This window comes from Procambarus clarkii, chromosome 64, assembly GCF_040958095.1.
Source record: "Procambarus clarkii isolate CNS0578487 chromosome 64, FALCON_Pclarkii_2.0, whole genome shotgun sequence".
NCBI classification, from domain to species: Eukaryota; Metazoa; Arthropoda; class Malacostraca; order Decapoda; family Cambaridae; genus Procambarus; species Procambarus clarkii.
The window spans coordinates 7,947,207-7,972,956 of record NC_091213.1 but is presented as its reverse complement, the minus strand read 5'-3'; the positions used below and the strand labels follow the sequence as shown (position 1 = coordinate 7,972,956).

Genomic DNA, 25,750 nt, shown 5'->3' with positions numbered 1-25,750 from the left:
TCCATCTATTAGATGGGTAGTAGAGCAAAGCTCTGAAAAAGCCAAGCCAGGGAAGTCTGCAGGACTGCCTGGTCCCCTTTTATGAAATGGGGTAGGATCAGTACAAACTGCATCATCCCCTGTGGGTTGTAACAGTAGGACATAGTTACACACCTATAAATGGACTAGATAAGAGAAGTAAGATTAGGTCATTGATATAGCTAAAACATCAAATTCAAACTCACCCACTTTTGTAGATTTCCTTTTGCAGAGTAAAGGAGCCTCACTCCAAGCCAGTCCATGCATCAATCACTTTCACCTGAAAAATATTTCAACAAATTAATTTCAGATTTAAAGCCAATCTTGCTTTACTTTTCAAATTAGCATTCAGTACTCTACAAATTCAGATGGAAAAAATTTCTTTAAGGAATTTACCTTTCCTACAGATTCTAGTAGCAGTAGTAAAGATCTAATTTAGCAATATAAATATATATGGCATCAATTTGCCAAGTTTCAGTAAATGTCATTTGAGAAACTATCCACAACTGCACTTCAATGGCAATTTACATTTATATAGCCAATGCTATATTTAATGCTATTTATTTAATATAGCCAATGCTATATTTAAGTTATTACTATTTTTTTTACTTTTATGCAAATCTATTCAGATTAACCTAAGCCTAGACTTCCATACCCTAATATTTAATAGGTTTTTAGCAATTAACTTCTACCCTCTAATTCCAATGTACACAACACTACTTACTGTAGATCTGCAAGTACTTTCCTGCAGCTCTTTGTTGCCAGGACCTTCCACAACCTGTCATGTGAACAGTAAATATTACTAAAAAGTTATTTGCATAGCGATGTTATTTTGTTCATACCTGTACCACCAGTTTAACAGTTGCCGTTTTAAATGCCACACTAAGTATCTTGTTGTTCCATCTTTATTACAAACAAAGCTATAGGCATTTCAAGTCTAACATCCTATACAAATTTTATTTTCCAACAACTTTAGTCATGAACATTTTTTTGGAACATTGCAAACAAACTAATTTAACAACCATGTATAACATCTGAATAAAAGCAATACAAAATATATATACAAATTCTTGTGCAACCACTGCTTACTACTAGGGGGACAAATTTATTCTGTTTAATTATGTAACAAGCTTTTTAGTCTGAAAATTCATAATTAAACCAACTATACTACCAAGACAATGTGATTTTACTAAATTTAGTAATATTTTTACACTAGCAACTATACAAGGCCATATTCTCTCCAGTTATCACCACACTTTCTCCCCCCCCCCTTCCTCCCAACTGTTCAGTGTCAAGAGGGGGGGGGGGGGGTGTCCATTTACTGTACCACTTACATTTTAGTGCGCGCTTCATCCACTATTCTGATGTTAGCTGGAACATTTGTGCCAGCTGCTGGTTGGAAAGGGAGGCATACCATGTGCCAATTCAGGAAGCTTTCCACGTTCCTCACTGCATGTCAGCTCAGGACCTCACTACCATGTTGGGAGGCAGTTGAAGACTAACTCCATCAACATCCCAGGCTGGAGAGCAGTGCCAGCTCGGGGAGAATTTACCACCGGCAAAAAATTTAATACTCTTAACAATCTACAACATATATCTCATCTTTACCTAGCCCCCAAACCTTACATTTGTCAGCATTAAACAGCATCTGGTAGTCTTAACCCTTTCAAAACTATATAGGGCATCGGTATTTTTTATTTGCCAATTCTGCAACCATTGCAGTCTAAACCATAATCTTGCGAATAACCGAGGTCCAAGGAGAGCCTTTTAGGCACTACTTACAACACTTCTCCCAACTTAACCCCATTTATACTAATTTCCTTTGGTATAGCCATGACCTAATCAACTTCAGTCAGCATTCCCAATGATCCGAGCCCCTATCAATTTTGCGCCACTATCAAAATCTCTCCTGAAGTCAACGTACACAAAATCACAAACCTTATCACCATTTCCTCAACTATGCAACCTAATCCATGAACATTTAGTAATAAAACTATGCGATTCATGTATCTAGTCATTTTTCTCAAAAAGAGTAGAGAAATGGCACTTGCAATGTTAGATTCTAGTAACTTTCCTCACAATAGACTAAGCTAATTGGTCACTAACTTAAGCGTTAAAGTTAACTCAAACTTTTCCTTGTAAACTTGATATATTAGGAACTTTCCACGACCGGCCTTTACCCGATATAATTAAATAGGGTAAAAACGGTATATTAAATGCAGTAAAACTACGATAAATTCAATATGATAAACTTGCATTCTTTAAGCATGGGCTGCATAGTAAGTGAACTAAACTAAATGTTAAGCACCCTAGCAAACTACTTCGTTCTATTCAATTTCTTCATTTAATCACTTTGTCCGGCTAGAATTTTTAGATTAGATTAAAGGAACACCCTCCCTGGTAACAGCTGAACTACTTAACCAAATACAAATATTTTGGTAAAATACTTTCATAAAACCCGTCTACTTCCCCCACCAGTAGAGTTGTTCAGCTAAAGGCATAATGTAATGTTCCACTTTAGTAAATAAAGACTTACAAAAACACTACCCCATCTGTGTAGTTACCGGTTACCTGACATTCTACGCTTAAAATAACCCATCTATTCCCCATAATTGTTCGATATAACTTACCTCTCACCCGCTGGTCGAGTACACAGCAGTATATATCCTCCTCCATCACTCACCGCGTGGATACTATTTGACTCTGGCCGCAAATTGCCTCAAATCACCTACGTTGTCCATAAACATATATAGAAGAGCAACTGACCGTAACACCCGTATAGCGATCATCACATAACGTGGGAACATTAGTAGTACTGCTGTCAAAACATAGATGGCGCCAGGACAAACGGTAATTCCTATGGACTCGCCTAGTTATGCGTAGGGAATTGAGCTTCAGCTGTTTGGTCCCGCCCCTCAGCTGTATTCACCTAGTTGTACTCACCTAATTTGTGCTTGCAGGGGTTGAGCTTTGGTTCTTTGGTCCCGACTCTCAACCGTCAATCAACAGGTGTACAGGTTCCTGAGCCTATTGGGCTCTATCACATCTACATTTGAAATTGTGTATGGAGTCAGCCTCCACCACATCACTGCTTAATACATTCCATTTGTTAACTACTCTGACACTGAAAAAATTATTTCTAATATCTCTGTGGCTCATTTGGGTACTAAGTTCCCCTTGTTCGTGTTCCACCTGTAGCGAGTAGATTATCCCAATAATATACTCGCTCCAAATGCATTGTTAATATTCCTGTCAACCTTTGGAGATGAATGAGGTGAGGCGTTGGAATGTCTGGGCTGCATTCCGTAGACCAAAAGGCATCCGGACGAATTCAAACAGTCCAAAAGGTGTTGTGATCGCTGTTTTCGGAATGTCTGCCGGTTCCACAGGGATCTGGTGAAATGCCCGCACAAGGTCAATTTTCGAAAAAATGGTTGCGTTGCTCAATCCCTGTGAGAAATCCTGGATGTGTGGTATTGGGTAGCGATCCGGCAGAGTGCGAACGTTGAGAGCCCTGTAGTCTCCGCAAGGGCGCCATTCCCCTGGGGCTGTTTTCGGGACCATATGGAGAGGTGAAGCCCATGGACTGTTCGAAGGGCGGATTATTCCCGCCTCCTGTAGCTTATTGAATTCAGCACGTGCTACCGCCAGTCGTTCCGGTGCCAGGCGGCGTGGTCTGGCGAAGGTAGGTGCTCCCGTTGTAGTAATGTGATGCGTAATCGTATGTTGCACCTCTGGTCGAGAGCTGGCGGGTTGGGTCACATCTTTGAATTCATCCAGGAGTGCTTGAAGTTCCGTAGATGCGAATGGGGTGACGATTTTAACTTGTGTAGAGGTACTAGGAGAGGCTCGAAGTACTGCACCTGCGGGATCCACCATAAGTCGATGGTGTTGCAGGAAATCCCATCCAAGAATGGGTTGTTCCACATCCGCTATGAGGAAAGTGACCCAGAGAGGCGAACTCGAGAACCAGGGCGCGGGTCCCATATGTACGGACGGACGTACCATTGGCGGCTCGTAAGTCCAAACCAGGAGTACGGGTTGGTTTGACCAGTGGGGGAGGCAACACGCTAGCTGCTGCACCTGTGTCAACGAGGAAACGGCGTTTGGTTATGACAGTCAGATATGTAGAGCAGTGTAGTGTTTGAAATGGCGGGGTCACTGGCCGCTAACAGTCCCCGCCGAAGTAGTTTCCCGACCAGGAACAAGGAGCCCTACAGTTGCGGGCTTGGTGTCCGAACTTCTGGTGGTAAGAACAAAGCTCTCCACGATGTTCTCGCTGTCGCCTGGATTCGCATGGTACGTTTTCCCTGGGTGGAAGAAACGCCGGTTCTGGAGGACGTCGAGTTGTTGGGTGCCTGTAGTCTGCTGTGTATCACTGAGGTGGGACAGCGTAGCGTTATCAGACGTCGTATGAAGCCGGTCTGCCAGTGTAGCCAGCTGGGCTAATGGGGTGTCGTCAGCCATACTGAATAGGGCCGGTTGAATGTGTTTTGGACAGAGTTGTATCCACAGTGATCTCACTGGGGGCTGGGCCAGTTGCAGTATGCATCACATACTCAATATGCCGCAGAAGCTGAGCTGGTGTTTTGTCTGCTAATCTTTTGCCAGTGAGGAGTTGGTCCCTTTGTTGAATGCGGCGTTTCATTGCTGCCTGTAGAAGAGCGGCCTTCAATGCAGTGTACGTCCTGGTGTCCGGTGATGGCGCGGTGATGACAGCGGAGGCAGTGTGCATAGCCTCCGAGGGAAGTGTTGGCAGGGTACAGGCATATCGGGCTTTCTCAGTCGAAATTTCGTGAAGGTCGAAAATAGCCTCCATCTGCATGAACCAAAATTCTGGCTCATCTGCGTTGTATGCTGGAAACCTGGTAGATAAATCCATGGCGAAGATCTAGTTTGTGACTAGGTGTTCTTTTTCACTCACTGGGTCACCAATGTAACGGTTCTATTGTTACGTAAAGTATGGTGACAAATAAACACAGACACTAAGATACTATATATATATTTGGTCGAATATACAGAAGTACACAGGTGATACTTTGGTGTGAGTTGAGCGCACTGAGCGTCGGTACAGTATCTCCCAAGTGTCTGCTCTAGACCACACTTGAAAGTAGACTAGCCAATGTTCGCTACTCCGCTGCTTATATGCTCGGGCAACACCTCACCGTGTTGCCCGGGCAACGCCTCACCTCATTCATCTCCAAAGGTTGACAGGAATATTAACAATGTATTTGGAGCGAGTATATTATTGGGATAATCTACTCGCTACACACCCGTGTTAAAGAGCTGTCTTTGTAACTATCAAAATGCATATATCTTTGCTTTCACTTCAGTTATATTTATGACAAGGGATTTAAAATTTGCCTATATTTCTGCTTCTCTGATGACATTAAAAACTTTCGTTTATTACAGTATCTACATAAAATTAACATTTATCTTCATTAGGTTGTAGTTCTCATCAATAGGGAGAGCGTCGGTAAAAAAAAAAAAATTGTTTAAATATAAATATCTTTCCTCTCTCAATAATATGCCCGAAACGCTATGCGTACTAGTGGCTTTAGGTATTGTATGTACTAGCTCTATCTATAAATCCAATATTATGTTTGTAAATCGACTATTTATGTACTTTCCTGAATAAAATGAACTTTACTAATATCTAATCTCTGTGACTAAAACGTAAGAACGACTTTATCTATGCCTTTTTGATAACATATACAATTATAAGCTTTATTAGTGAATCTCTATTAATTAAACAATATATCAGAGAGTGTGTAAGGTTCGGTATTCCATGTGCGAAGAGACATGGGAGATTTTACATCAGTACAGTAAATGTTTTAAGTAGCGAACGCATACTAACGAATAACGATTAGTATAGACCAACACTATTGTTCTATGAAGTCGATTTAACTTCCAGACATGTATTTTTCAATAAGTCTTAAATATTTTCTGGCTAGTTATGTTAGATATTATTAGAAATACGTATTCTACTTGTTAATATAATAAACTAAATTTGCGATCATTTAAGGAGAGAAGTGCGACGACTGGATCACTGTGTACAGAAGGTTGATATGCCAACAAACACTTTCCAGACAACAATATATCTTGGATAAGTCGCTCCACAACATTGACACCTGGACCGTTGACTTAATATGAGGCCACATATTTACTTATTTCATAATGGAAGTATATTATTTTATAGTAAATATATGTTTTCTCGTGTTCTGCATTAAGCACCAACATTATAGTGAATAAATATACCATATTTCTTCATTATTTAAGTAATGCTAGGAGGCTTTGAGTAGCTTTGGGTCATTAGGTGAACAGAATCTCCAATAGATGGGGCGAGAGTCGCGCTATCTCTCGCCCGAGCGAGAGTCGAAACTTATTTTAGAATTGATATATCTTTGTCCTCCAACAAGATATATTTCCTTTGGTGCACTCACAATAACGAGCATATCTCTGTCTTTCTGAAGGCATATAATATTTTAGGCTTTATAAGCGTATCTTTGTTAATTACACACTATATTTTTTAATTACACACCTGCCCGAAACGCTTTGCGTAATAGTGGCTTTAGGCATTGTATGTACTAGCTCCTATCTATAAAGCCAACAAACTTTGTAAAATCTCTTTATGTATGTACCTTTGCCTAAATAAAAATTATTATTATTATTATTATTATTATTATATTGGCAAGTGAGTAGGCTTCTGCATTCCATGACCGACAAGCTACTGAATGCCACTATAAAAACGTATGTATCTTCACTTGAGCTTTATATATGTCTATGTTAAAGTATTTAAAATGAAGCTTATATTTCTATCTTTCTTGAGACATATAAAACATATGTGTTTATTAATGAATTTACGTGAAATAAGCATTGTTCTGAGAGAGAGTTGCTCTGTCGATCAGTCTGTGCGGGGTCGGCCGAGCTCGGCGATTATTAAAACATATGTATCTTCATTAGAACTTTATATATATCTATGGTAAAGTATTTAAAATGAAGCTTATATTTCTATCTTTCTCAACACATATAAAAACATTTGCGTTTATTAACGAATTTACGTGAAATAAACATTGTTCTGAGAGAGTGTTACTCCGTTGCTCGATCTGTGCGGGATCGGAGCTCGCCGATTAGAAAAATACACGTATCTTCGCTTTAAATACAAATATGCCCATGGTAAGGCATTTAAAATGAAAATTATGTTTCTATCTTTCTTGAGACGTATAACAATCTTACGTTTATTAACGATTCTGCGTGAAATAAGCATTGTTCTGAGATGAATATTGCTCCCCTTGCCTCTCTGAGGGGGCCCGGTTCTGGCCGTGGTCCCCGGTAGGCCTAAGAACTCCATACACATGACTGATGCCAAAGTCTGACATTAGCATATAAATAAATATATGTTTATTCAGGTAAGGTATATACATACAATGTGATGATACATTAATGGATTGATATATAGATAGAGCTAGTACATACAATGCCTAAAGCCACTATTACGCAATGCGTTTCGGGCAAGCTTGGGATATCAGCTTGGGATAGCTCCGGGGAGCCGACGGGGCTCCCCCCAGAAATTTAGTTATTATCAAAGGAAGGCGACAAGCCTGAAAGAATATTTAACAATGTCTGTGGCACAGAAGTTAAAACTAAATTCTTACATATACTCAGGATGCCACAATATGAGAACAAGACACAAAACAAGCAACCTGGAGTGGGTTATGAGAGTTCTTCTACGCCCCACAACCTGGAGTGTGTTATGAGAGTTCTACTCCCCACAACCTGGAGTGGGTTATGGGAGTTCTTCTACTCCCCACAATTGTATCAAAGAACGAGCAACTAGTGAAGGTAAATGAAGCCCTACCTCAAACAATCAAGCTGAAAGGCATCGACCAAGAGGGCCTTACAATCAGGGAATGAGTTTGTGTGTGTATATGTATGTTTACTCACTTAAATGTGCCCGTAGGGTAAATCGGTTCTTGGACCCCGCCTTTCTATCCAGCAGGTGTTAGAATGAAGCCATGTAGGAGGAAAGGCTCTGGTTCCATGCCAACATGAAGAGGGCTACCTCAGGGGGATACGGCGTCTTGCAGAGCCACCGGAAAGACACCTCATGAATGGTCCACTCCATTGAGATGGACCAGAAGTGAGATGAACCCATCAGTGAGAACACTGGACACATCCCAGGGTACTGTGCTTGCACCAGTACTTTTTCTCACTCTCATATCAGACATAAGGAAACAAACTATAGTAATGTATCATCATTTGCAGATGACACTAGGGTTTTAATATGAGTAGACAACATAGAAGACAGTAAACCTCTAATCTGATGTAAATCAGGTCATTCAATGGGCCACAGAAAATAATGTTAAATGAAGAGAACTTCCAGCTCCTGCACTATGGAAAACTAAAACATTAAAACAGAAACCAAATAAAAATGCAGTCAAATCACACAGAAAAGCAATGTAAAGGATCTGGGAGTTATCATGTTGGAAGAACTTACCTTTAAAGAACACAATAAAGTAGCTGTCACAACTGCAAGAAAAATAACAGGTGGGGAACCTGTCAAAAACCTTTCAACCTGTCAAAAACCTTTCAAACAAGGGACTGTCATACCAATAATACTTTTTAAGACACTAGTGCTCTCTAGTAGTGGAATATTGTTGCACAACAGCAGTCCCATTCAAAGCTGGAGAAATTGCTGACCTGGAGAGCATGTAAAGATCCTTTACTGCTAGAACCCACAGAATAATACTGTACATCTAAATTATTGGGGCTGACTAATATTTTTCAATCTATATACCCTAGAGCTCAAGCAGGAGATATAATAATTTACACTTGGAAAGTATTAGATGGACTGGTTCCAAATCTGCAAATGGAAAAAACATCATACGAGACTAGGAGGCATGACAAGACATGCAGAACAACCCAGTTGAAAAGCATAGTGCAAATAGATATGATGAGAGAAACCTCTTATCAAGCATTAAAGGCATGAGACTGTTCAAACACACTCCTCCTCCTCCTCCTCCTACAGATATGTGGCATAACTAGCCAGCCTCTTACGGTATTCAAGAGAGACCTAGATAAACAGTGCCATAGGACATTAAATCAACCAGGCTGTGATTTATACTTCAGGCTGCAAACAGCCACACTTAACAATCTGGTTGACCAGACCCCAGCCAGGAGGCCTGGACAGAGACCAGGCCGCTGGGATTTTCATCCTCGGAATCACCAAAGGTAGCCACAAGATAACCCTGAATCTTAATGGCGTGAAAGACAAAACCCTGAAAATGCAGAAGCTAGTCCTACATGCAGCTTCCAGCACCAGAGAGCAACAGGCCAAAGCAGATCCGCTCAGTTCAGGCAACGAACAACCGGGTAGTAATCAGAATGAAACCAAAGCATGGAGCCCAAAGGAATCCTCATCCTCATCTAGTGCACAGGTGAACGTGTGCACTGTGCTATGCGACTGAAGGAACCGACTCGACTAACGACCCTGAGCGGCTTAGCGAGCACTGGTCACGAAGCCCTAGCTCAAGGCCGAAGTGTCCATAAATACAGCTAGTATTGACAAAGGATGGTGCCACAGAACTGAATCGCGAAAACCCAAAGAGGAAACCAATGACACAGCAGCAGCTGACGAAGTTCGAGGAGGTCCAAACCCAGTAGGCATGCATCAGCAAAAGGTGTGTAACTGGAGAAACCAGTACAACCCTTAAGCAACAGCGTGTCCAGCAAAATGACCACACACCAACGTTCAGGCTTATGCACAGTGGCTCGAGCAACAAGCTCTCAATGGAGCTACAGACGAAGCGAGGCCAAAATGAGTCCCAGCAAAGTCCAGATCTGGCATGGAACCAACTGGGATTTCTGCCAATTCACCATCGTCGAACCACTTGTCGTCAGACCACTACAACCCGCTCTAACCTTGTGAAGACACAGGGGACCAGGTTCAAGCCAGAGGGAAGGACCCAGAAGCAGTAAACCTGTCTGCCCCACCAATAACCTTAACCAATCTCTTAACCTCAGACGATTGGGGATGTGCCAATAAGCATCCCTGAGATTAACCAATCGGCAATAACCTGAGAGGAGTGGGAAAAAGACTGGCCTGAAAGCCCCAAACTTTGGGGAGGAGGGGATGGCTTGATCGACTCTAATGAAGGCTGTGGGAAAAGCCCACAAATCATGGGGCTAAAAGCCAGAAAACTCGGCCAGATACTTTCATCACTGCGCCATCACAAAAAGGCAAACCATGAAAGGACCAGCATAAAACATAAGTAGCAGCATTGTTCCATGATGCACAAGAATGGTGCCAATTAGCAGAAGAAAAACCAGCAAAGGAAAGAGCATGGGTCCCTGGAACCTAGCTCCACTAGGAAAAGCCCTAAGCTGACCAGACTGCCTCCAAGAATAAAGGACAAAACCCTGATCACACAATAGCTGAGAAACTGGATGACAAGAAGCCACCACTAAGGACAAGAACCGAGAAACAACATCCTCGGAAAAAAGGAAGAGGTGAAGAAAAGGGGCTAAGAACCAGGCCGAATCTAGAGAGGGCCTGGGTCTTGGGTCAGTACGTCCTGCCAGCATGTGAGATGGGCAGAGTAGAACGTTCTCACCATCTCCTGAAGGATGGGGCATACAACTTGGGTAAAACCACCAAAGCCATAACTGCAGACAACAAGGCATCCGACACCAAGTCAAGTGCATCAATGTCTTCATGGATCCAATTGGTGAACAACTCCAAGAGATCCACAAAGATGTCAGTCAGCCCAGAAGTCATCCAAAGCAAGGGGTTCTTGAAAGCAAAGAAAGCTACACATGAAGGTGCCACATACCCCCATCCCTAGAAAGAGTTGGAGCAAATAGGCAGTCATTGCCTTTTTTGCTACACTACTGAGTAATTACAAAATAGCAAATGCTGTAATATATTAAACAGAACACCAGTCACCATCAACAGGCCTCATAGGGCAGAATAAACTTTATTCACTGCCTGGTAATGAGGCGACTCGAGAGGAATCAATCTCATAGAGGAAGAAACCCCGAAACTCCAGAAAAATACATCCAGTTCCAGGGAAAGTCAACACCACTTAGCTGAAAGTGACAAACTGCAGAAGACCAAAGCTGTGGAGATCCAGTCACACTGTGTGAACGAGTAAAGGGGTAGTTTAGCTGGACTGTGGGTGACTTGGGCTGCCACTTGGTGGTAGTCAGGTAATTCACATAAGGTCGTTTCCCTCTGTAATGATGCATTTGCCTTGTTTATTAAGAAATCTTTTGTATTCAAGCACTCATTTTGTTGTGCCTATGCTGGGCACAACAGCTGGGTGGACAGCGCTTGGGATTCGCAGTCCTGAGGTTCCGGGTTCGATCCCCAGTGGAGACGGAGACAAATGGGCAAAATGTTTTTTACCCTGATGCCCCTGTTACCTAGCAGTAAATAGGTACCTGGGAGTTAGAGGCCTGGCCGAGGACCGGGCCGCGGGGACACTAAACCCCGAAATCATCTCAAAATAACCTCAAGATAGATGCATCCTGGTGAGTATTAAACCTGGTTTTGGGTTGATCTCCAAGCTCCAGGTTCTCCTTCACTTGTCAAATGAACTAGATTCTGGTCCTGGTTTCTGGTACCAGATGCCTGGTATGAGGGGTCTGAGGCTTCATTGTCAAGTATCAAAACTACCTTGTGGCTACCTTGTGTAGCTTCTGGAGATCCACGGCCCCGCGGCCTGGTCTCCAACCAGACCTAGAGGTCTGAGATATAAGGTCTCCATAGACCTTATATCTATTGGTCATTTGGTCAAAACTATTGCGGGTACTTTCCAGAAAATAATGTACTGTGCATAAAACTGGCAATCATGAGGTCTACCATGGTTGGGGAATAGTAAGCCTGTTAGGCCTTTCTAGGTCTGCTTAGGTCAAAGACTGACATTCTCTAGAATGCAACCCACAACAGCCTGCCTAAACCCCCAGGTACCACCAAACTGCTAGGTGAACATAGGTATAAAGAATAAGAAAATGTGCCCAAAGGTCTCATTCAGCCTGGGAATCACATGTGGGACCATTTGGTCGTGAGCTGCTGCACTGACCACTAACAACAGGTCACAAAACAAAGCAGCACAAACTGCAGCATTATCAAACAAACAATAACTCTAGTATGGATAAATCAAATAAAACCACTCCTGAGATATGTATATAATTTGACATTTTAATGTTTATACAACAAATTTACTAAAATTCACTTATGAAAAGGTTTCATAAAAAAATCCTAGTTTAATTTTGTATGGGTTATGATAATGAGCACCGTGAAATATTTTGTGATGATATGAGCATGAGTTTGTGATGAATGAGTGATGATGACCTGAGCATTTAAAAAGCATTGATATTATGAACTCTAGAAGCTACAAATCCGATACAAGTCTCCACATACTGTATATATTATTCCCAACCTTATACACAGTTGTATATAAATACTGCATTACTCTAAACTTACAGGAAAATCAATTTCTCAAACTTGCGTCTATATTACTCTTGAGAGCCTAGGGAAAATGGTCAAACGCTTGGGAATGTCTAGTTTTCGTTTTCCCAAGAGTATACAATATATACTGTACACCTACTGTATATATGTACAGTATGTCGTACCTAATAGCCAGAATTACACTACGGGCATTAGCATGTAAGCTACGCTTTGCCTATTACCTAGAATGTGTTTGTTTTCAATCTGAAATTTTTTTATTTAAATTGTTTTAGATTCAGCTACTCTGATCAAAATTTCCATGTAGCACGGGCTATGGTGAGCCCGTAATAATTTAAATGAAATGAAAAGAACTATGATACTGACAAATCTTGACAAATGGAATACTCTATACATATACTGTATACATGAACAATTATTAAAAAAAAATTGTATTAGATAGGTATAAAAATTACCCCTGGGAACCTCCGGGCACACAGGCCAATAATCGACTTTCAAGGCCACAGACCTACAACTCTCACCACATGATCGAAAGCCTCCTGGGGAAGAAAGGGGACGGCCCGCAACACCAGGGAGAATGATGGCAGACACTGCAAACTGAAAAGTACAAAACCAGATGGGGAAGTTACAACAATATGAGTGAAAATTTGGCTGAGACAGAGAATCCCCATAAGTACAAGACACTGGCTATCCAGACCATCAGCACGGGAGAACATACAAGAAAATAAATTATTGTGTGCATCCCAAGGGTACCCTTTGTTAAAGTGCAAGGTTCCAACTTTGTACAGGGAGCAGAAACAGGCGTGATAACGACGTAATCATACCGCTATCAGCTACACTCCACAGTGGAGAAAAGTCTCTCACATTGGCCGGAGGCGAGGTGACTCAAGGAGTCAACTCGTGGAGGAGGAACCCAATTCTCTCAGAGCAAGTACCTCTGGTGGAGCAAGAACAAAATACAAGCCGATTACCATGGAAGATAATCCTAGCACACAATCCATGTGAAATATAAAATTATACAGCACAAACCACTTCCACAAGCCCACAATGCTTCCAAACACGTACACCATTTCCACATGCGCACACCACTTCCCACGTGCGCACCACTTCCACATACGCACACTACTTACCTTGTGTCCACCTTGTAATAGTTTCAAAGATTAATGTCCTTGCAGTCAGGTCTCTGACCAAGCCCCGTGGTTAGTGTCAGGTCATCTAGGCTGGCAGGCACAGCTGTTCACAGTCTGACATATTAATGGTTGATCAGGTATCCTCTGAAGTTGTTTATAGTCCTGCCCTTTATGTATAGAGGAAGAATACACCTACTTCACACAATTTCTTCCAGAGCAAAGTACACATATACTGTAATGTATAATTTCACCATGACCAGGAAAAAACACTTTTCTTGTGTTACTCAGTTGTTCATATAATGTATTTTGAAATAACAACTCACTTCCCAGGACTGCATTATATAAGGTAACTGGTGCATTTTATAAGGATCACCTATACTACCTAACATTGGTAAATACTAGGCCAAAGTTAAAAATTTATATTTTAAATATATTATTATTAGGGGTGAACTAATTTGCAAGGAAATATTTGAAAAATGCATAATAACCTTAGCTGTTAAGCAAAAATGGGCCTTGCTTACTAGGCCAAGCAGCCAGATTCTGGCTATTAAGTAAGACATACATACCTGGTACATATGTTTGTATATGTATATGCATGCATGCATTTTTTATTTATTTATTTATTATATATATATATAAACATACACAATCATTCATTCACAAGGAGAAAGGCATTCTCTTTTGAACACTGAAAAGTCAGCTGGTCCTGTCTCTCTTGTATAGAGGAAGAATACACACTACACACTCATTCTCACACACACACACACACACTTAGGGGATATGATAACTACATACAGTATCATGAGGGGAATAAAGTGGATGAAGGAAGCCTATTTCAATTAGAGAGAAGGGGGGGTAAGACGACGGAACACCAGTAGCAGCTGTACCTGCAGTTGAATCAAAGAATCAAAGAGATGTAATGTTCTTGTTCTTGAGATGTCCTTGTTCTTGTTTACTGTATGGGTGGTCAGAAAGTGGAGTGCATTGGAGGAAGGGGTTGTAGAAGTCAACTCTATCACTGCCCAAAGTTGAAATACTGAGCAGTTGTATGGTGCCCATCTTATCTTGAGATGATTTCGGGGCTTTAGTGTCCCCGCGGCCCGGTCCTCGACCAGGCCTCCATCCCCAGGAAGCAGCCCGTGACAGCTGACTAACACCCAGGTACCTATTTTACTGCTAGGCAACAGGGGCATAGGGTGAAAGTAACTCTGTCCATTGTTTCTCGCCGGCGCCCGGGATCGAACCCGGAACCACAGGATCACAAGTCCAGCGTGCTGTCCGCTCGGCTCCCCATATCTTAAGCAGCACATCAATGAAGTGGAAAAGGTGCAAAGACATGCAAGTAAATGGCTTCCAAAACTGAAAGAGAAGAGCTATGAAGATAAAAAGAAAAAGAGGCGATATGATCACCACTCACAAAATAATATCGGGAATTGACTAAATTGACAAAGAGGAATTCGTGAAACCAGCAACCTCAAGAATAAGCGGGCACAGATTCAAGCGTAGGAAACAAAGATGTCGAAAATATGTTAGAAAGTTTTCTTTTGTAAACAGAGTGGTAGACAGTTGGAACAATATTTAGTGAGGTGGTGGTGGAGGCCAAAACCATCAGTAATTTCAAAGAGTAATACAATAATGAGTACTGGGAAGACGGGACACCACGAGCATCCTGTAACTACACTTTGGCAATTACTTACATACACACACACACACACACACACACACACGAACATTATTCACAGCAATTTATTATAAACATCTATTTTCACCCATGTTTGTTTCCAATTAATAAAGCACATGTTTTGTTGTTCACAGTAAAGCAATCATCCACGGTTCACCAGTGCTATTGCTTTTATTACACTGCCATAACAAAATACACATGTGACAAATGTACTGTATGTCCTATGTACATCATGAAAGCATTCATCATGTCAGTATTTCTGCATTAGCCAAGCATACCCTTGAGCTAGTCATTGCTAAGGAGATGTACAAGTTTAGATTCAAGATTTTTGACCATTCTAAAAAGCACACTTGCCTCTAATTAGTACAGTAACAGTGTACTACATTTAATTCAGTACTAAAAATCAATCATTATTCAGAAAAAGTGTCCTAATAAAAACATTATGTATCCCACCCCCTCCATTATTTCACATAACATATTAATTGGAGAAAGTTATCTTGGGTAGTAAATACAATCGCAGATTTATCAACTTGATGTATATGGCCTCACATTCATATTACCATTATCATAAATACAGCATACATATTTAGAATTTTCCAAAGTCAGCACTTATAGTCTAAATTTTATACAAAAAACTATTTGTGCAATACATCACAGTTGAGCTAAAAAAACTTAACCCTATCCATGACAAATAATGCATTATGTATAATGACTTTCTGCAGAACCTCTTCACGCAAACTGTAATTATAAAATACAAAATTGTGATTGAATGCACCATAGATCAACTGCATAACACCCATGATAATTAATAACGTGTTGCAGTTACAGTCAGAAGAGTATGATTGTCCTCCAGAGCCAAGACCGGCACTAGTGATATCGTAGCCAGACCCCGAGGCACCGCCTCGACGAGGGCTTGTTGCAGCAAGGAACGAGACAAGCCACCACTACGGTAAAATAATGTTAGTCCGAAGGGCATCGCAGTATCGGCTTTGGTAATCGTGTACTGAATGACTTCTTTTATCATCTCACAACTTAGGTCATCCGGTGAAAAACAACCTGCGAACATAACCAAGGCATTTAGAAACACACACACTTATAGATAGAGATAGAGATAGAAAGATAAGAGATAGATATATAAACAGAGAGAGAGAGAGAAAGGCTCCAGCACACAATTGGTTACTGGCACATTCTGTTCCTCATATGATTGTTACTTAGATTAAAAAAATAATTATTCCTAATGATTAAAAACAAAATGGGTCTCTCATGACGCAGATAATCAAATTTTCAGGTAGAAATTGTTTTCCCATCAAGGGCCGTGATCTATTCCATCGAGGTTCTAACAGGTGTTAGCTACATTCCATGATTAAAGTCATATACTAAAGATTATTCAAAACTTACTTGCTGTTGTGTTGACCGCACAAACAGAGTTGTCATGATACCATCTTCTTCTTAATCTTACGCTAACATTCCCTCTTGTATAACCCTTCTCTTCATCTGAAACACCAAAAATCACCATTTTCTTAATCCTGTCAAGGTATTCGGTAAGGGGAAGGAGAAGGAAGAAGTGCTAATGATAATCTGTTAAAGTGTGAGGTTCACTCCTTGAACCGGCAGCTCCATAAAAAGTTTCAAACATAGATATGACAGAGTTCATTATGCTTGAGAACCTGTACACCAGTTGAAGATTGAGAGCATACCTGGAGCATACCTGCAGAGGGTCACAGGAGTTTTTCTAAACCCTGCATCTGGTCTGAGGCCAAGGTCAACTTTCTAACTTGGTTCAACAGGTTTGGAGCGGCCTACATATCCGCTACAACCTGGTTGCTCCGGCATTTTCTTGCAAGAACTTGTCTAAGGGCCTCTTGAATACCTTCACCTTTGTTCAGGCAATATTTCTAATGCTTGCTGGGTGTTGAACAGTCGTGGGCCCCTGATGTTAAGACTCGGTGCCTATGGCACCTATACTCCTCACTGATTCTATTCTGCATTTCCTTCCCTATCTTTCGCTACTTTTATGTTGTTATTCTACTGTGCAAATTTGAGACCTGGCCTTCCAGTATCTTCCATACATATACTATTTGATACCTTTCTTGTCTCCTTTCCATCGAGTACACTTTGAGAGCTTTGAGACGGTCCCAGTAATTTAGATATTTTATCATTTCTATGCGTGCCATATATGTTCTTTGTATTCCCTCTAATTCAGAGATCTTTCCTGCCCTGAAAGGGGAAGTGAGTACTGAACAATACTCGAGACGGGACAGCACCAGTAATGTAAATAGTACCATACTGTATTAGCATTGCTGTGGGGTCTCTGGATTTGAACACTCATAATCCATCCCATCATTTTCCTGGCCACCACTATATTTGCTCAGTAATGTTCACTAAATGTCAGGTCGTCAGACATCATAATTTCCAGATCTTTTACATGTTGCTTTCCTTCTATGAGTAGGTTTGATTGTGTCCTGTGACCATAGAGCTAAAGCTCAAACACTGCCAGCATAATTTGGTGAGTGTAAATAAAGACAGCAAACATGCAGAGAAAAATATACAAAAAGGATACATCAAGAGGATAATTATACTTGAGCTATCACTCATATATGATGAGTGATCAGTAAAGATAATGTTGGTGAGCTTAGCTGTGGCATTCTTAATACAATGACAGATGCAGGACACTATAAATTATGTGGAAATTTAGATAAACTATCAATGTAGGTGAACAATCATGAGAACAGCAGTGAAAGAATGTAAGAAAATGATTATCTTGACACGGGCAGAACTACCGGTAGTTAAATAACTCGCACTGTACAGGAATTTCGAGAATGAGATGAGGAAAGAAGCAAAACTTAATAATAATAATAAAAAGCATTGACTATAATGAAATTCCTTTTTCCTGTTGGGTATAAAGTTGCTGCTAGCTATTTACTTTGGATAGTTTCACACCTATGAAATCTCACCAAGCCCTTGTGAGCCATTAACTGTTGCTTTACCCATTGGGTTCCCATTTTTTTCAGATAAGTAATTACCTCAGTCTAGTGCCTAGGGCCATTGTGACCCAGACCTTGAGTAGCTAGTGGCGTGAGGAACTCGGCAGTGTACAGTATGATTAAACTTTTGCAGGAAATAATATAACATTTATAATATTAATACCATAAGGATCACACAATTGCTGTACTGTACATTAAAAGAAAGTGAAGATTGCCGAATAAATGTATTTTCTGTGAAGTTTTGAAGCAGAACAGCAGTATCCCAGTCAGAGTCAGCTGCCCTCCTGGGCCAACATGTTAGCTTGTGGTGTGAAAACACCACAAGCTAACAACACCACAAGCTTTCACTTTGTGGTGAAAACACCACAAAGTAGTGTTCACAAAGTGTTTTCACCACTTTCACCACTTTGTGGTGAAAACAAAATTCGTTATATTTATCTATATTTGTGGGTCCAATGACAATCTTATAATTGTGATACCAAAATGTTCACTAATGATGGCGCTAATATATACTATACTGCAAAACAAGAATTGTGTAATCAATCCATTTTCTGTGAAATTTGTATTGGAATAACATCTGCCAGGAGGCATTTTCGATCCGCATATCTTCATAATTATTTTAAAATTTTTGTGGTGATTAATTGGCATATACTCTACTACAGTATATGATTGTGGAGCTGATATGATAATTGCTTTATCATATGATACAAATAAAACAATGAATACATAATAATGCAAATGCATTTTATGCAAATTTGTAAAATGGAACCGACTTGCAGCACCTGTGATATATTGGGGAGGCATTTGCACTTGCTTTACTGTGGGGGAACAGAAAACACTCACTGAAGATGTCAATTCTAAGCTGTATAGTACTGTTGGGATGGTTAAAGTGTAGGTTAAATATATATATATGCAGTACAGTGATAGCAGTTACCCAAAACTGTGGGCCAAAGTGGGAAGATGAAACGAGGCTTACCAATGGAATAAAATCATTCCTTAAACCTAATCATATCCACCCCATATATAACTTGAAGTGAACTTCCATTCCCATTTGAAATTCAGAAACTAAACACATGTTTTTTTTCAACCAAAGTATCAAGCACGATACTCAAAATCTATGATTGACTTACATTCAAACTTGTCATTTTCAACACAAGCCCAAGTTTGCCACTCCACTAAGGCAGCACGTGGCAAGCCAGGCACCACAACATACGTCGAGATCTGAGACTCACTCAGCCGAGCCATCATCCTTCTAGCCACACCAATGTCCGATAGTCTGGTCACAAAACAAACACCCTGGAAAATAAAATACACTTTTTCTAGTATGCTTCCATACATCAATCTAAACTTTCATCAAGTCCCAAATGCAAACCACAACCCTTCTTTGTCCTACTCTGTCACATTTGACTCGTATCACACACTCGGATTAGCTGTTAATGCATGTACTGGTAAAGTCAACTACCTCGCATCTGGCAGATTCAGTACCAAAGGTCAAATGGATACAACACCTGGATGTGGCCACAAACCCGAGTCTCATCCCCAAATACACACACGTCTATATGAGGAGAGTCATTAACACATTAACTGCCTAAGGAGAGCACAAAATGGCAGAATGATTAGGAAGGGAAGGATTAGACAATATTTATTTATAGAGGATCAGTAGAGATGTAATAAGGGCAGTAATGAGACTGAATTTTTGGGTTTAATAGTGTAGTGATAGGATTTACAGAATAAATATTGATGAAAGGGAGAAACCCATGCTTGGATGAAATTATACAAAGTGGAGCCACAGGAAATCAGTATAGGAAAAATAATAGGGGAAACAATTTCATACAAAACATGTATTTAAACAAAACCAACAATATAGTGTAATTACCTAAGTGTAGTTACAGGATGAGAGCTACGCTTGCGGTGCCCCGTCTTCCCACCACTCTTTATCATATAATGCTTTGAAACTACTGACGGTCTTGGCCTCCACCACCTTCTCACCTAACTTGTTCCAACCGCCTACCACTCTACCACTAGTACTCACCTAATTGTACTCACCTAATTGTGCTTGTGGGAGTTGAGCTTTGGCTCTTTGGTCCCGCCTCTCAACTGTCAATCAACTGGTGTATGTCAATCAACTAGTGTATGTCAACTGTCAATCAACTAGTGTACATTCAAAAGTACTCAAACAAAAACCAGGTAGTCAGCACTACCATCCATGATATAAACAAGTCCTGACAGAGAGGGGAATAGACAGAGAAGAGAGAAAAAAGAAAATTCCAGCATTAATTGTACTTTTTGGCAAGTCTTCACAGTGGCTTCCCAAACTAGCCCCCTTGTCCAAACCTAAAACACCCCACCAGGCCCTTGTGAGTCATGAGTGAGTCCAGCCACCTTAACAGAACAAAGTGTCTGGGGATAATCAACCAACCTAAGCCAGGAGACAGAGAAAAAAAAAAACAGAAATAGAGAGCATCCCAAAACTACTAAGAGCATGGAAAGCGTTAACAACCCTGACACACAAACTATTGTATGTACACACTCGAAACCCAGTTCCAATTGCTAGTTACACTCATTCATCGCCAGATGGCAGCCTGAAAAACAGGGACTCCAACTGGCTGCCCACCTCAGACATGCTACCCAACAACCCACCCCTACAAAAAAGGAGACACAGAGAGAGAAGGAAGCAAACATGGAGCCACCAATGGTCCCACCAAAAAGATATGTTTTTATTAAATTCAGTACTAGATTTCTGGGAGGGCTGCTCTCGGTAGCTCTCCAAGCTGATCACAAAGAACACAAGCTTACCAGAAGAAAGCGGATAAAAGCATAGAGTTGCTGGACTGGTTGATCAGTCCAGCAACCAGGAGGCCTGGTCGACGACCGGGCCGCGGGGACGCTAAGCCCCGGAAGCACCTCAAGGTAACCTCAAGGTAAGGTAAGCCCAAAAAGGCAAACTGAGCAGGGTCATCCAACCTAAAACCAAACAAATCCAATGTGGCCAAAGTAAAATCCAAATAAAACACCAAAATCTGAGTCCAAAACTTGATCCAAAACATATCCATTAAAAAATAAATAGAAGGTGGAGAGAGATGAAAACTTGTGGACATTATGGGGACACAGATAGGCCACAGGCAGGCATAACTGAATCACCCAGCACACACCTGAAGACAACCTGGTCATGAAACAAGGAATCAAGGACACTGGGATGAAAAATGAAGCATTATCCAGGGCACCTCCAGTAGCCCATAAGGGGCAGCAAACGGCCTCAACCGGATATAGAAAACCGAACAAATCAAAACAACAACTGAAGGGCATCTTTAAAAACTTTCCTTTCTAATCCTTTACTGAGTAGGAAGAAGACTGCTGTAGAAACAAACCCCAGAACTAAAAGAACAAAACCCCCAATTCCAAAGGAGAGTAAGAAGACCCTTAACTCAACAACACATGAGAGCCAACAATAACACCACCTTAAGAAGAAGAAAAAACAGTTCCTGGACCTAAGGAAACACTCCAGTTGATACTCAATACAGAATTAAACCCTTGAGAATCCCTTAGCTGAGCTACATACAGAGTCAAGCACCATACCGAAGAGATCAAATTAACCCACCACCAGTGAGGAAATGCACCCTGGGAGACCAGTTGGAGTGGAACCGGATCATGGAGCCCCGAAATAAACAAGCCCCCCCCCCACAGAGGATACCCAATTGCTACCAACTCACAAACTGTGATACCAACCCACCTAAGACTAACCACACAATGGCCGTGACCTGCCTGGCGAGTGTTGAAAACCCCGACTCTCACTCTGGTAGGACTTTTGAATGCTTCCACCAAGAAGACAGGGCTCTATATTATTTAATCTTTACCAAATATATATAGCCAAAACCCAAAAATAGCATTGGAAATGGTGTCCTAATAAAGAATATACATAACAGTAAGACATACTTGCACAACAGCTCTTATATCAGAGGATGAAGCCACTGCTGTGATGACTCTTGACACATGTCGCAGAGCTAGACGAGCTTGTACTTCAACTCCTCCAGTTACCACTTGTAATGTGCCTGGCACCAGTCCAATCATGCCAGCTACCACCACCACACTGCCCACCTGATACAAATCACAGAAAAAATTATATACAAAATACAAATATGTTATGCTTGTATATTCCAAAAACAACGGAATCTCAAAATTCCAGCACTCGAACACTTTAGCAACTCAGACGTTCATTACTGTTGAAAAATGTAGTACAGAGTATTCTCCACCGTAGTACAAGATCCAGAGACCATTACAGGCTTAGACCCTATGTTTTGCCACGATCTACCATTTATTCACAATATCTAAGGTACTGTGAATAGCCACTGTCTGAGCAACATGGACACCGGACAGTTGAGAGTTTGGTAATACTCAGTTACTGTACAGTATACGAACACCTGTCTTACCCAAGCTAGTTATACAATGCCTGTTATTTTACAACCATTTGTCTTAATGTTTAAAATCCCCGTCTAATACACCAAAGGTATAAAGTTAACATATAATTTTATCAATGCAAATAATTTATCTATCAACTGTATATCTATTACTAACCCTGATGCATTACTGCTTCTGGGAGCATCCCATTAGGTGATAAATAAAGCAGAAATTTCTCACTCACTCACCAAACAACCCATTCATTCTTTTGAGATCACCAACACAACCCATCCATCCTTCTCTTCAAAGAATAAGGGCCATACATCTATTTCTCTCTAACACACACACAGACACATACACTTGCTCCCCGAACTTCCCTAGTTTAAAATTTATTAATTTTTGGTCCAGAATCGGCCAATCACAGCTGTATATGCCTAGCTAAAAAGCGTCACAGTCATTATGAGAGTAAATTTACACCGTTATTAGAATTAGGTAGAAGGGAACTATGAGGAAGAAGCACCAAGCCATTACGACTATATAGCACTTGGAAGGGGTCAGGATAAGGATTTGGGATGGGACGGGGGAAAGGAATGATGCCCAACCACTTAGATGGTCGGGGATTGAACGCCGATCTGCATGAAGCGAGACCGTCGCTCTACTGTTACTAAAATGAGGTAGAATTGAAGCTCCACTATAAGCTGACACACCTTTACTGCCTGGCTATATGGCCCAATATTGGCTGGTGCCCAGTGAGAGATGCCCTGGACGTGCATAGTTGTGCGAGATGTGGGATGTAACGTATTTTCATCCTCATCAGTGGTCATATGACTCTGTCTCCAACCAGACACATCAAACTGTACTCTAACATCACTTGGAAGAGGCACCTGAAACAAAATGTTAAATCTTGTGTAAATTCACATTAAAAGCAAAAATTGTAATACAGTAGTATTAGTAGTACTGTAATAGTATAAACAGTACAAGCAGTCCTCAACTACTGAATGGGATGTGTTCCAAAATAGCACTCTTAAGTATGTTGTTCTCAACTCTCGATCAAATTGCCTTCTTCTTGAGGTTATCTTGAGATGATTTCGGAGCTTGGGGTCCCCGCGGCCAGGTCTCCTTTTTGTTACACATCCCCAGGAAGCAGCCCATAGCAGCTGTCTAACTCCCAGGTACCTATTTACTGCTAGATGAACAGGAGCATTAGGATGCAAGAAACTCTGTCCATTTGTTTCCGCTCCGCCAGGGATCGAACCTGGAACCTTAGGACTACAATAACCGAGCGCTGTTCACTCAGCCGACAGGCCTCCTTGCCTTGAAGCACAATACTGTAAAAGGGGAATGTGTTTCCAGGCCACTAAACCCCAAGATATAAAACAAATTTGTTGGACAAACAATACAATAAACACTGCTTTTTTACTGCCCTTGAGTGATACAATTGTCAAATATCTCTGATCTGATGGTTTTTGACAAATGAGAGGTACTGTCTCTAAGAGGAGGCAGTAAACAGTTGCCACACACGGGCCCTGAGGCATCACCATCACACTCCTCCTTAACACCAATTACAGGAGCTTTCCTTGATATCAACCGACATGGTGAATTAGTAGCACTGTTCAAAATTTTGGGACTTTGGAATTGGTTCATATAGTGGGAGGTGCCAAAATGGGGACTTAAGAGGCTACTTGCAAGATCAGATGTTTGTAAGCCAGGGATCCTTCCCCTGCCACTGAATGTAATCAAATGCCTCTTTCTGCGTGGGTCCTCGATGGCTCCCTGTTACTAGCTGCACTGAGATAGTTCCACACTTATATGACATCAGCCCTTGTGAGTCAAATTAAAAGCAACTGGGGACAGTAAGGAGGGGACCAATCAAAGAGCATTAAGGGATGAAATGGACCTAGTAATCAACCTATGGGACCCCATTTGAGCTCCCTCCTATCCCCAGAAGTTTAAAATCACGACCCTGGAGCAGAGCATTGTTCCCCATCTGATGCTTAATCGAACAGGAAGGCATCGTCCCAGACTAAAGGATTGGAGCACAATACACCCCCTATGAAATAGAAACCTCCAAATCCCTGACAGTAAAGGATGCTCCAAGCTATCTCCAATGCAGATGGGAAAGGGGCAAACCCAGGAGGAGGAAGAGCTGCATCCAACCCAGACTTTGAAACCCTCAAACATTTCAGAGTCTAGAGCAAGAGGAGCAGAAAAGGTGGAGGGAAAGGGCCCAGGGGCCAGATTCACGAAGCAGTTACGCAAGCACTTACGAACGTGAACATCTTGTTTCAACCTTTGGTGGCTTTGTTTACAATTATTAAACAGTTGATGAGCTCTGAAGCACCAGGAGGCTATTTATAACAATAACAACAGTTGATTGGGAAGTTTTCATGCTTGTAAACTGTTTAATATATGTAACCAAAGCCATCAAAGATTGAGGAAAGATACACACGTTCGTAAGTACTTGCGTAACTGCTTCGTGAATCTGGCCCCAGAGGTCTGACAAACAATGCCAAGTGGAACCAGAAAAGAAGGACGGGCAAACTTCGAACGGGCAGAATCCATCGGCTACTCCTACTTCAAATCCATGAACATCACAGGGATCAACTCCAGGTTATCCAAGTCAGCATCAAGCCATAACAAGTTTAAAGAAACAAACAAACCCATACAGCAGCTGCTTCTCACTATAAGCCTCTTGTCTAGAAGTAGGCTCTGCTAGAGTTGAGACCCAGCCAATGCAAACGTCACAGGCCTCAGGTAGGAAGGTATCACCTGCCCAGAAGGCAGCATGGTGAAGACAGGATGAATGACCACCGACATGTAGCAAGGGCAATGAACATCCCTCAAACCTCACAGGTAGCAAATACGGGATCAGCAGGCCACACTAACGACCTTGCCATGGCACCTAGGCTCCTGGGACACTCGCTAAAAGAACTGACACCGAACAAAGACCCGAGGATAAACATGGCATTGATTGGCATCAGAGGCGTGCAATATATATACAAACACGTAAACCCTAGTGTACCCCATAACAATAAACCTCTGAATGCCTGACTTCAGAACCTCACAGAGGAGT

General features: G+C 41.4%; 1 protein-coding gene and 1 long non-coding RNA gene across 9 annotated transcripts in view; both read right to left on the bottom strand.

Moving 5' to 3' along the window:
- LOC138354721 (uncharacterized) overlaps window positions 1-2,896 on the bottom strand; it is a 416,665-nt gene extending 413,769 nt beyond the window's left edge. For 2 of the 5 annotated variants that reach the window (XR_011223662.1, XR_011223661.1), the window contains exons 1-3: window positions 1,353-2,642; window positions 743-796; window positions 229-298 (exon numbers count right to left, since the gene is read on the bottom strand). This is a non-coding gene — a long non-coding RNA (uncharacterized lncRNA). The other 3 variants (XR_011223663.1, XR_011223664.1, XR_011223660.1) reach the window with 3 other exon arrangements.
- A 9,299-nt stretch (window positions 2,897-12,195) lies between these two features.
- Window positions 12,196-25,750, bottom strand: part of LOC123768967 (uncharacterized) — a 41,777-nt gene continuing 28,222 nt past the window's right edge. For all 4 annotated transcript variants that reach the window (XM_045759859.2, XM_045759860.2, XM_069309145.1 and 1 more), the window contains exons 11-15: window positions 23,385-23,561; window positions 22,216-22,377; window positions 19,413-19,578; window positions 16,697-16,792; window positions 12,196-16,354 (exon numbers count right to left, since the gene is read on the bottom strand). In XM_045759859.2, coding sequence (XP_045615815.1) covers window positions 16,104-16,354; window positions 16,697-16,792; window positions 19,413-19,578; window positions 22,216-22,377; window positions 23,385-23,561 — 852 coding nt within the window. In that variant the 3' untranslated portion in view covers window positions 12,196-16,103. The remainder of the gene's footprint in view (window positions 16,355-16,696; window positions 16,793-19,412; window positions 19,579-22,215; window positions 22,378-23,384; window positions 23,562-25,750) is intronic.